This window comes from Pezoporus flaviventris, unplaced genomic scaffold (genome assembly GCF_033815535.1).
Source record: "Pezoporus flaviventris isolate CSIRO_AGI_PZ_B2104156 unplaced genomic scaffold, CSIRO_AGI_Pfla_v1 ptg000036l, whole genome shotgun sequence".
NCBI classification, from domain to species: Eukaryota; Metazoa; Chordata; class Aves; order Psittaciformes; family Psittacidae; genus Pezoporus; species Pezoporus flaviventris.
Genome location: NW_026892584.1, coordinates 22798206 through 22811028, shown reverse-complemented (window position 1 = coordinate 22811028; position 12823 = coordinate 22798206). Strand labels below are relative to the sequence as shown.

The 12823-nt window shown below is 40.4% G+C and overlaps 1 protein-coding gene across 4 annotated transcripts in view; it reads right to left on the bottom strand.

Moving 5' to 3' along the window:
- Positions 1-12823, bottom strand: part of NPAS3 (neuronal PAS domain protein 3) — a 606010-nt gene that overhangs the window by 590300 nt on the left and 2887 nt on the right. For 2 of the 4 annotated variants that reach the window (XM_061463496.1, XM_061463495.1), the window contains exon 1: positions 11212-12129. The exons of the other annotated variants lie outside the window; for them this stretch is intronic. In XM_061463496.1, the coding sequence (XP_061319480.1) occupies positions 11212-11261 (50 nt within the window). In that variant the 5' untranslated portion in view covers positions 11262-12129. Of the gene's footprint in view, positions 1-11211; positions 12130-12823 lie in introns of those variants that run through there. 4 annotated transcript variants of the gene reach the window in all.

Sequence of the window (12823 nt, the reverse complement as noted above, 5' to 3'; positions counted from 1 at the left end):
GATGTGTCGCAGCACCCTTCCTCCTAAAAGTGCTTTTCGATTGTCTAAAAGCCGTTTACACCAGTTCTAAAATTATTAATTACTTTTCTCAGCTTTTAAGCAGCTATAGGCCTCATTAAGTAACTAACAAGAAGTCAAAAGTATATTTATTTGTAAGTTGCCTTCAGTTTTTCATTTCCTCCACCCTGAAATATAAATCATAAGGAAACCTTGACACCTATAGACAAAATCAAAGCCAAGTACCCTAGCTGTTGGAAAATGTTCCTTCATAATGTGCTGCTCCTCTGTTATTTGTGTTTCTAACTACAGCTCTTGCATATATAATTCCATTATACTTTTATAAATCACCATTTTGAAAAATGCTTTTGAACCATTAATATATTTTCCTGGTTAAAATTCTTTGAGATGTTCTTAACAAGAGTCTTAGATAATGAATTTGGGCAAACTCTGGAACAGTCTTTACAGTATTATCATTCTCATTAATTTTCAGAACTACCCACTGTGTTGAGATGATTGTCATGGGCCTAAGACTTCAATTTGGCTAAACATTTTTGCATATATTTCAAAATATAAGTAACTAACAGATGTTTAAAATGTTAAGTTCACATTCTAGAAATAGTTAAATGTTTACTGTAATATCATAATTTGGTTTTGCACTCATTTTTATTTTGCTGCTTCTATCTTTAAACACTCTGTTAGAGTCCTGGTTGGCTGTAGACAAAATGCTTTAAAATGACTTCACAAGGAAACAAAACATTCTCGATTTAGTAAATACAGCTGTGCTTTTAAAGGAAAAAAAAAAAGAACAAAAAAACCCCAACAAACAAAATAAAACACTTAATGGTACCACAAATGAAAAACAAAGAAGAGAAAACATTAATGCTGGAAATGTTACATTTACCTAAGGTCCAGACTTCATGTAAACCATTTAAAATTGTTTGCATAATAAAAGATTTCAAATTCATATTTATATTCTCTTTAGAAACCTAATACATTCTGCTGCCTTACATCATTACTAGAAGACTATATTAGATGGAAAAAAAAAATTACTTTTAAAATGTTAATACACAGCATATACAGTATCTTACTTTAGTCCAGATTATTCTTTTTTTCTTTGCCTTTTTTTTTTTGTTATCTTTGAAGACTGCTTCAGTTTCCATTGTTTCATCCTTAACCATTCACATATCAGAGCAATAAGTATTTCATTACTGGTTTATCTGTCCAGAGGCTTGAGAAGCAGTAACAATTAACCCTCCCTTCACAGTGATTGATACAGGCTTTGCTTTCAATTTGTTCCACTACACAGATCATGAAATTCTGAATGCGATCATCCTTATTGACCTACACTTTCAAACACACGGCTACAATGAGATGAAAGTAATTATTAAAAGGAACACAGGACGACTCAATACTGAAACAGTCTTGAAAAATCTTTTAGATGACTTTCTCATAAAACTAACATCATTTGATGTGAAATAAAATGATGGATTTGTTTCATAATCTGGAAATATTAAACTTAAATCTGATCAAGGTACAATATCATTATTATCATATAAGCCCAGGTCTAGCATCGTATCAGTTCATATCTGACCCAACAGGCAGTGACTTCAACCAGAGTAATCATAGTAGGATCAGGCCCTATATATTTTAAAAGTTCCTCTATCAGTTTTATTTTACACCAGCTCTGTTTGAAATGTTGTGTTAAGAATGACAGGACTGTAATTACTATTCTACTATAGTCTATTTCAAAAAGACACTGTTTCTTTTAAAGATCCTGGACTTCTTAAGGCACCTAATGTAAATAAGTACATAGAAAATTCAGACTGCTAAGGAAAAATGAAACACTCAAGTCAGATTTCCATCATCGGCTGAGATGAACCAAGACCTATATATACACCACTGCTGGAGACCTACTGCAGTGAAAAACATATATTTTTCATAAAACTTACCAAAATATTAATTTCTTGCAATTGATACATTTTTGACAAATGCAAAAGGATTGGTGGGTGAACAGTAATGACAGAAATATTCAAAATACTGGTTGCAGTCAAAGAAAAATCAGGATAGAAAACTGTACAGAAGGATGTTCTTACAGGCCTGAGGCTCTAATCACAAAACAGAGTGATGGAGATGAACCAATACTGCATGGATTAGCAATGAATTATTTTGAACTATAATCATGTGCCAGCACAAAGGGGAGGTAAAAACTAGCCATTACACACAAGCTGATCTGCAGATAAGAAGAAAAAAAGAAAGTAAAAAAGGGGAAAAAAATTATATGCTAAACTGAGTCGGGAAAATAATGAAAATCTAAAATGCTGTTACACTTCAAGTAACATTCTACTTAATGTCTTTCATGTACTGTATAATATCAAGTATTTACACAACACAATCTGTAAGATGCTGAGGGTAAAGCAGGGTTAAATCAGACAACTCTTTTGTAAATTAGTACTGCATAATAATTATGTGCTGAAAAATATCATAATAGAAGAGTTAGTTTTAAAATAACACACATGGTTACTAATTTCTCCCACTGTAAAATTGGAGGAAATATATATACACATGCATAGGTAAAGATAGGTACAGATATATGCATATGTGTATATCCACATGCACACTTATGTATACATATGCATATATAATAAGGGATTTAATTTCCATTAGTCCATCTGAAAGCAAAGCACCACCATCTTAAGAGTCAATGTTAGTTTTCCCACTCGGGGAAAAAAAAAAAAAAACACTACCAAAAACTAATTTTGTGATAAAAGAAAAATCAAAACTGCTATCCACAAAGATTCCTGAGATTCTTATGAACAGACTGTTTAAATGAAGAGCACTTTAATCAGTAGAGGAATCCTCACGTTTCTAATGTCTTGCTGTGCATTCTGCAGGTTATAGTAGCAGCTGGTAGAGGTCATATATCTTTTGTGAGCATCCCAAAAAGGCTCACTGCCAGACTGTTAAATTATGAATAAGCAATGAACAAAAGAATGCAGATACGGTGGTGACAAGATAATCCAAGCAAATTTATCTATGACAAATTTCACAGGATTAACAAATTACATTTACACAGAACAATAAAAATGTGCAAAATAAAAGGATGAGCCTACTTTTCCCTCACAGCATTAGAGGGAAAAAATCACCATTCCAATGCATGCATTTACATTTAACTTTACCTAAAGTAAGACATTTATAGCTTGCTGAAGACAAGCAACTAGCATTTTTTTTCAAGCAAATACATATATTGTGTCTATCTACATATGCCTACATTTGTGGTATACATGTATACAAGTCAGTGGAAAATCTTTTAAAGTTTTCCTCATAATTACAAAAAAACAGAATAAATATAACAGAATTCTAAATTTGGTTTTCAGGTAGAATATTCTGCCATTCTCTCACAGTTAAAACACACTTCCCTCATTTTGGGGTTTGTTCCTATTTGAACTGAACAAATATTATAATATATGATAATTGCCACAAGAAAAAAATAAGTCATGAACAGGACTTAAACTTTTTCTTTTTTTTTTTTTTTTTTTTTAGTAGTATCACAAAAACATTAAGAAACAAACAAACAAACAAACAAAATAATGACTCCAAGAAGATTCCTAAATCCAGAATCTAAATACTGGATGTTCCTAAAGATGCACATTCAGAATGTCAAATATTTCTGGGGGGAAGAAGAAGGGATTTACAGTGTTTGCTATATCCTGCAGCCTCCTATTCTGGTCTTGAGAAGCGATACAAAAACAGAAATTGAAAAACAGCCCTCAAAGAGCACAGAATAACAGTTTCCAAATCACAGTTCTTCAGAGAAGCACTTTTCTTCCTATTAACAAAAGAATAAAAGGAAAGACAGCACCACTTAGTTTTCAAATTTGAGTGTAAGCATAGTCATTGATAAAAGGAACAGCAAATATGTTTGAAAGATCTGGAATCTGCTGTATCTTTTCTAACACTTTTCTAACATCTGAAGTCTGTATTTTATGTCACCTCCATTTATTTCTTCTTGTTTGTTAATCTGAAACAACTGTTTAGTAAAAAGAGGTCTTGAATAAAAATAGGCCTTTTGAAATCATATCTATATCATTTATGTATCAAATATATGTTCTTGTTACAGAGCTCTGCCTACAAACAGGAAACCTCACTATTAAAGTGAACATCCAATTAATTAAGATACTTTAGTAAACTACCTGGATCCTTCAAACACTGCTACTTGAGTACCATCTATCTAGCTCATTCAGACGTTGAAAAAAATTACTGTACTTTTCCTTTTCCACAAGAACTGCAAGTTTTGTTGTGAAACTGAACAGCACCTCAGAAAGACTGAATATATAAATCAGCCCAAAGCATTTGTTTCTCTTTTTCTGTTCATCTTCATTATTTACCCATAGAAAACAGGTTTGGGTTTTTTTACAAGTTTTTCTTGAGAACCTCCTGTCCATACTGTTAGTAATTTATGCAGAGGTGAAGCAAACATGTCAATCCTACACCTAACTTTAGTCAGACAAACAAAATCAGCTGCTTTATTTCTCTTTTTTTTGCAGCTGTGAAGGTTGAAGGATAAGTACCACTGGCAGCTATCCTCTTTTTTAAGACTTTTTTCCTTTTTTTAATCCTGCTGCCAGCACTGTACAGATTCAGTGACTCAGTTCTTTCTATTGACCTCAACCTTGACCTGTGAAGACTGCCCACTTACTTCTTTTCCCACAAAGGAACAAATTCTGCCTCCCATCATCTCTAAGAAAAAACAGCTTTCTAACAAGCATTCTTCTAAAATTTGGCATGTTATACTTTTGCTAAATTAGTTACAGCTTTGTCAGGACAGTTTTGAACTACCTAACTCATAGAAGCCTAGGCTGTGGGTAAACTGATCATAAATGTGAGTTTGCACATGACTTTCAAATACGAGACATTAAGCAAGAGGGGAAAAAAATCCTTCCCCATCATAATATATCAATAATGTCCCTAAATTTGAGTAAAACTATAACCCTTCAGGATTTAATCCAAAATGACTGTTTAAAGACTATTCATTACTCAATAAAATTCAGTTTAAAACAATGTAATGTGCAATGAAGCTGGTTCTAAATTCCTGCTGGAGACAAAATTCCCAGGCAAGTATTTTAAAAGGGGCTTATAGGATTTAGGTGCCCACATTTCACTGAAATGCAGTTATGTGTTGGATGCCTAAATCCAATAGGCTCTTTAGAAAATCCAAGCCCCAGAGACATTATTGTAGATTACACACATACATATTATTCAGGCTATATCCTGTAAGTTCATTATATACATATGTAAACCTAACATGCCTGCAGGTAATGGAATAGTACTTCTCCACTTAAATTATTTAACATAAGTGTTGAACTTTTATTATATATGAAGCTAACAGCTAATTTTAAATTGCAATCAAGCCATTTTCTGAAAGCACTTTATTTCAGTGGAGGTGTTGCCTGTAAAAGAAATGTGAATCCCTCTAATGAAGGCAGTGTAATCTTTGAATACACAGTCAAAATGGGGGCTGGAATTTTATTCCTAGTGCTAACATTGACATCTTCTTCCACTTCTGCTAGTTCTCAAGAATCTTTTGTGTGTAACTATCTCATCAGTAAAATGTGTAGAATAGTGTTTACAGAGTTTTTGAAACACACTAAGGTATAAAAAGACACATCTCTACAGAAATACTCAGTATTAATATATAAGTCTTCTCCAGACATTGTACATCAGTGCGAAGTTCCCTAGAACAGACAAATGACAAGATACAACCAAAGACTGAAACTCCAAAATTCAACATATATGAAAGGCTTGGAAAATGGTCTGTTAAGAAATCTTCAATAATCTGCTTTTGGTAACTCATTGCAAATTCTTGCTTACATATCACTTGTTCTTTAACGTGCCCGACTCTTGACGGCATGCAGAGTGCCGGGTAAGGGCTGGCATAACTCTCAGTATCTAGCTGCAGCAGTCTGACAACAAAATTTCCTTAAGGACCGCTCCATTTTCACTCGAGAATCTCAAGACTTTGCTTTCTATAGTAACACGCAGATGCAAAGTTCACTCGTCCTCTCACTAAGTATGTTAAAGTTTGTTATTGCGATCTGAGAACAAATTTGTATCTATTGAATTATACGGTAAAAATACTTTAATCCTCCCTTGAGATTTAATTACATGCATAATTTCATTCGGAACCTTTTAAAAATTAACGTATAACTTGAACTCAGTATTCCCCCAAAGACAGGGTCCAATTCTGCAAGTTACAGATACAAACACTATCCTACCCTTACCATACCTCCTCTGTCCCATGTAATATACCACTATAGCATGCAAAATTAATGAATATTTTTACTACTCAAAGTCCTGTTCAAATCAATGGCACAACGGTCCTATTCATTTGACTAGGACTTTGTGTATAGTGAAACTACTGCTCGAGCTAGTCACAGAACAATGCTCTAGTCATATAAGACATGGCAGCAACCATTATATTCTTACTATAGTACATCTTCTTCTGCAGCAAAATGCAATATTATTACAAATTATCCTTATTATGCAAAGTCCTATTAAACAAAAAGTCACGCACCTCATTCACATTAATGGGACTTTGTATGTTAAAGACAACATGCAGTAGCCTTATAAATACTACATAGAGAGAAATTGCCTCTTCTGAAAAAACTGCAATTATTATGAAATGAATTTTAAAACCATTTCCTCTCATGGCCATAAATATTTGGCAGCTTCTAAAAAAAAAAAAAAAAAGAAAAGAGAAAAGATAAAAAAAGAAAGTTAAACATTAAGCATAAGCAAGCAAACAAAACCAACCAAAGAACCAAATGACTGGGATGAAAATGCAAAGCCTTGGCCATGTACCTTAAAAATATCTTCTGTGTAGAATGTAAAAACAAATTTCCAAACTGACATCCTGCAGAACAAGTTTGCTCCATTCATTTTGAAACAATGTGACTAATGCTGAAATCTCACCCCACATGAGGTGCTTTTACACCTGCAAAACCTACTAGTGACAGTAATATAAACTGTATTGGATGGACTGGCTGAATGTAAGGTTTATTCATGTGAGATGACATTTCAAGAAATGGTCTAATATTATTAAATTCTAAAAAAAAACCACCACAATTGCTTAATTGATATCAAATTCTACCATGTCTATAAAACTGCTTCATCTTACTGACCTCAGTGGGAGCAGAATCAATCCCAAAATGTTAATAAAACTAATGTTAATTGTTATTCTTCATGGTCAGGATCAGTTATTCAAAGTACTTCTCTTAAAATAAGTTTTCCAAGAAAGAAGGTATTGTTATAAGGATTGTTTATGAAAATAAACATTTATTTAAACATCTTTAGAAAGGATGCTGATGAAACTTATGCCTAGAACATCAATTTGCACCAACTGTTTTACATCACCCTTACAGTAAAATTCCCATCTGGGCTGGCAACTTGTGTGCCAAGTTTCAAACAAATGTGGTTTGAAACTGCCAGTATATTAGACTCCAAAATTCAAGTGAGACACTAATAACGGAGACAGATGTTGACAATATATCCCGATATTCTCTTAAAGATACCTACGGTTCTGGATGCTGTATTAATCTAGTAGTAAAACTCTCTAATTACTTATAACTTATTTATAATATAGCATTAGAATATTAATGCCATTAAACTGGTAAAAAACAAGCTAACTGGATGTAACTTGTAAGAAAAAAAAAACAGTTGTGCTGTGAAGAATGTAGAAACATTGCTGCAGACAAAACCTTGTTATTTGGAATCCCATTAGTTACTGAAAATATGTGATATAACTTTTGTTGATCAATACTCCCGTGTAAGCTCTAAATAATGTATGATTCCAGTGGAGGAAAATGCAGCAAATCAAATATAGTGGGAGAATGTTTCAAATTATGAAGAGTAGTATGACTGCTAATCCATAAATCAGAAATCGGAAAGATTGTTGTAATGTGGGAGGGCTCTATTTAATAAAGGTCATTATAACTCCTGGCTCTAGAGCTATAACATCTAATATCCTCTCTGGTAGCTCTATGATATGCCCATGCATTACTGTTCTTGTTGACAGTCTGTTGCCTTGGAAATATTTCATTATTTCAGTTTTTCCATTTGTAGACCCTTGGCCTTGTGATATGAAGGCCACCCTATTTCATATTTTCGAATATCATTTAAGCAATCTTCTGGAGCTATTTATATAAAAGCAAGTGTTAGACAATGCATATCATCATTTATCACTGCTCTGTTTAAGCTCATGCTCTAGAAAGAAATGCCAAAATAAAGGTGTTTTTTTTTCTCTTTCACTTTAAACCAATAGCACTCCAATATTATTATATGCTTTACAAATCAATGCTGGCATATCACATGCGTGACACTTCTGTCTGTTTCATTTTCTTGGGTATATACAATTGAAAAAAAAAACCTAAACTGCTACTGTAACTGGAAAATTTGCTAAGACTCACAGTTAAAAAGAAAATCAAGCAAATGGATGTAACTTTTCAAATGTTCTTTAGAAAACTTCAACAAGTGAAAAAAAGTTTCAAAACAAATAAAGTACTCGGTTTCATCAGAGACTGCTGCTTTTTACAGTTGTTTTGTAAACACTCACCTTTTGCTGAAAAAATGTAACACCATCTACTCAAATATTGTGAAAGTGAAGATGAAACAAACAACGTACACAAAGTTCACTTCCAGGACTCTTAATCCTGTGAACTAGTTTACCCACGTAGCATTTAAGAAGAGGCTGCAAAACCCCTTAGGTAACTGGACCGCGCCTGTGCTCCAAAAGCTTGGCGCGCACAGCTGGAAGGATGTGTACAGACAGCTTAGATAAACAGTTACATGCAAGACTTCAGGAGCACGTTACATAACTTTCAATAAGATGTACATGAGCGCCTGTTTATTGAAGCACTGATCGATCTTCTCCAAAACTTTTTTTCTTTTTTTTAAGGAATAGATTGCTGTTATTTCTGCTACAAAAAATGTCATCAGCTTCAACATGTAATATTTATACCTGAACTATTCAGAGTGTTGTAAAGAGTGATAACAAAGTGAGCCCTAAGGGCAAAAAAAAAACAACTGTTTGGACACTAGGCCAAGTTTGTGGCTATTAGTGTTCTAGGAATTTAGACTACTTTTTTTCCCTGAAATGATTACTCCTCCCACTCCCTACAGGGAAAAAACTACTCTGATCCAACCTTTAAAATGACAGCATCAGAACTGAACAAGAAGATGCTATTAAAGGGCATTAAATTAAATACAGTATATCCTCCTACAACTTCAATCAGAATTTCAGACCAAGTGTTATTTAGTTCAGCTCTCAAGTGGAGCAGAATAACAAATCGTGCACTTTGATTTACCTTCTCCGAATGCCAAATGGAGACAGGTGATAAAGAAAGCACTCATGCACAGGCTATGAAGTTTCCCCTAGAAATTAATTCTATCTTCAAGATTCCTATCTCAGAGAAATTCCCAAAATGGCACACAAATATGCTTCTGCTGGAGAGATTACTGAAGCTATTCTGGCAAATACACTTAGCACTAATACAGTACCATTCCCAGAAAGAAGACAGCAGAATTGTTTGTTGGGGGGACGACAGGACTTATTGATACAAATTGTTTTTCCAACAAAGAACTCTGCAGGAGAAAAGCCTGCTGCTGTAAGTGTTATTAACACAGTAGAAATGCCTCTGCAGCCACTGAAATGGAGATTAAAAAAAAATAAATATTTATAGTTGAAGATGAAACTCTTTAAGTTAGGTCACTGACTTCTGAGGGTGCACTGTTTTCCCATTATGTACATCTCCAAATTCTGCTACATATCAATATATAGCCTTGTCAAAGTGCAACAGTTAATACTAATGCATCTAACACAGCCGTACTAACACTTCAGTGGCGAATATGAAATGTATGGTTTTCTGATACCGGGCAGCCTGCTTCCTTAGGAAAAATGGCGCAGCTAGATAAAATCTGTTGGGTTTGGAAGTTGTACTAGAAATGCTGATCATACCAAAAACCTGTAAGTTTGAAATGAAGATTAAAATGAGCCTGATTCCCTAGACTTTATTTTTGTTTAAATATTTTTCAGACTTGTGCTGTGAAATATAAACTGAGTAACACATGACCTAGCTACTTTTAAAAGCTGTCTTAATGTTAATTTCCATTTTTACAACGAACCAGGAACCTTCCTCACCCCTTACCTACTTCACGGGTAACGGCTGAAGTGGGAGGGAGGAGGAGGGAAAAAGCCCACTCCAAACCCTCTGGCTGCCCTCCGCCTGGGCATACGTATCCTCCAAGTGTAGCAATGGAGCTATGAGCACTTTGTAAGAATCACAAAGTAACATCACACGAACTTGTACTCTTGTTTCCTACGAGTCACTTCTAGAAAGATTCACTTTACTAGAACAAATCCGCTACGGGCAATTCGTGTCACCAGCAGAGCAGATTAATAGCAAGCACTCTCCCCCAACAAAAGTATATGGGGACAGCCGGCAGGCCGGGAACCAAACGGGGGGTAGCGCGACCCCCCTCCCTCCTCCGGGCCCCCGCCTCCCGCCCGGGCCCCGCGCACCGCCGCACCGCCTCCCGCCCGCCCGCGCATCGGCTCCGCTCTGCCCGCCCCGGGGGGCGCCACCACCCACGGCCCGGCGGCGGGTCGCGGCGGCCGGGCTGGGCAGCCCCGGGGGCGCAACTGGCGGCGCGGCCCCTCCGCTCCGGCCTAGCCGCACTTGAACCGTACTGGTGGGGCCGGCCCCGCCGCCCGGCGAGCCGGGCCTGGCGTCCCAGCGCCTCCGGGGCCGCCGAGCACAGGGGGCCGCCCGGGAGGGCTCCCGCCTCCCCGCACACACACACACATACACACGCCCGCTCGCCAACGCGCTCCGCCAAGCACCGGCTCCGGTAAGCCGCGGCGATGCGGCTGCCGGAGCGGGGCCGCTGCTGCGCGGCTCGCCTTGTGTCTGTGCGCGTCTGCTTGTCTGTGTGTGTGTGCGTGTGTGCGTGTGCGTGTGTGTGTGTGTGTGTGTGTGTGCGGCTGGCGGTACGCACTAAGACGAACTCCCGGTGCCCGGCTGTGCGAGCAGCGGGTGCCGGCGGCAGGTCCCCCCACCCCGGCATGGCAGCCAGCCCCGGCCCCCGGCGGCGGCGGCCCGGCCCGGCGCTGCTGCGGCTGCTGCTGCTGCTGCAGGTTCAATAAAGAGAAAGTGTTACCGTTCTCGCCTGGAAGGATCCTGCTGAAAGCTTGGCTTGGTGGGCGCCATCTTCCTGGGATTTTTTTTTTTTTTTCTCCTCTCTCCCTTACTTTTCCCCCTCCTGATGTTGGTGTGTGTGGTGTGTCTAGCAGCAGCAGCGGCGGCAGCAATGGCCCTGCTTAGCCAGACAGGCTAAGGAAAAGTACTGAGGCCAAAGCATCGCGGGCTCCCACTCCTCCGCGCAGTCCTGGTGCAGGTTGCTCGCTCTCTCGTTTCCTAGCGCTGCTACTGCCGCCGTCCATAAGCCGAGGAGCGGAGGGAGCCGGGGCCCCGCCGGCCCCAGAGACATGCCCAGCGCAAGCAGCGGCGGCGGCCGGCGGCGGCGGCGGGGAGAGCGAGCGGCGGCACAGCCCCGGCGGGCAGCCCGGCCGCTGGCATCGCCGGCAGGTGCGACACCGTACACAGACACACACACTCACGCGCACACACACGCACACTCACGCGTGCACACACTCTCCCGCACACTCACACGCTCTCACCCCCCGTGCCCGCGGGCCGGGCTCCGAGGGGTGCCAGGCCGTGGGGCCAGCGGGGCGGGGAGGGGAAGGGAGGAGGGGAGGGAGTCAGGGAGCGCCGGGCCTGGCCGCAGTGAAAGTACCGCTGGGCATTTTCCAGCTGCTTCCCCAGCTCCGCTCACCGCTCTGCGTGCAAGGGACGCAGCCTCCGCTGCCGGCGCAACAACGCCACTCAGTTGCAGTTTCGCACACTTTCCTCCTCGGGAGCGCGGGCTCCAGCTGGGAGAGGAGCTGGGGGGTGCCAGGGACCAGGGGCTCCCTCCGCAACTCTGCGGGCGCTGGCGGCTTGTCCCCCGTGGGCCCGGGAGGGGGCCGCCGGCTGGGGAAGGCGAGAACCTCTCGACCCACGGGGCCTTCCCGGGGGGGGGCGGTGTGGGGCCGGGGGATCCCACGCACCCCCCTGGCCCTCTTCGGCAGTGAGTACTCGCTGGTACCGGCGGAATAAAAGGCGTAATGCTGGAAACGTTAACGGAGAGCGGTGACCCGCTTTGTTGGGAAAGGGAGGAGCACTTCACGCTGGTTTACTGGAGATTATGAAGCTATTCATGAAATAAAGGCGCTGGGAAAAGAAACTGCTACCTTAATTGTTCCTTCCAGGACACCGGGAAAACCTGAGCGCTGGAGCTTTTAAAGGAGAAATCACTCCTCCGCGAAAAGCTTTCCATCCCCAAGGTAACTTTTTGGCTGCTCTGCTGCCGCCTTGGAAGTGCAGCTCCTGGGCCTGATCCTGCTCCCAGGGAAAATCCCGCGGGGAAACGAGCGGGGGAATTTATTCACGAGAAACGTTTCCACCACATTTCCAAAAGTTTGCGGGGGGGCGGGGGGGGGGGGCGGTGTTTGAGCGCGTATGAGCTGCAGGACAGAGCCGGCGGGGAAGAAGTTACCAAACCACCTGAAGTTTGGCTGCGGGGCATCGTCCGCGCACCAGGAGATTCTCCCCGCAGGAGGCAACCAGGCCAGCGTAACTCTGCGCGGAGCCCCGGGGGAGAGGGCCAGAGCCACCGCCCATCCGCCGGCGTACTGGGGGGCTGCGGGCGGCGGCCGGGTGCAGGCGGA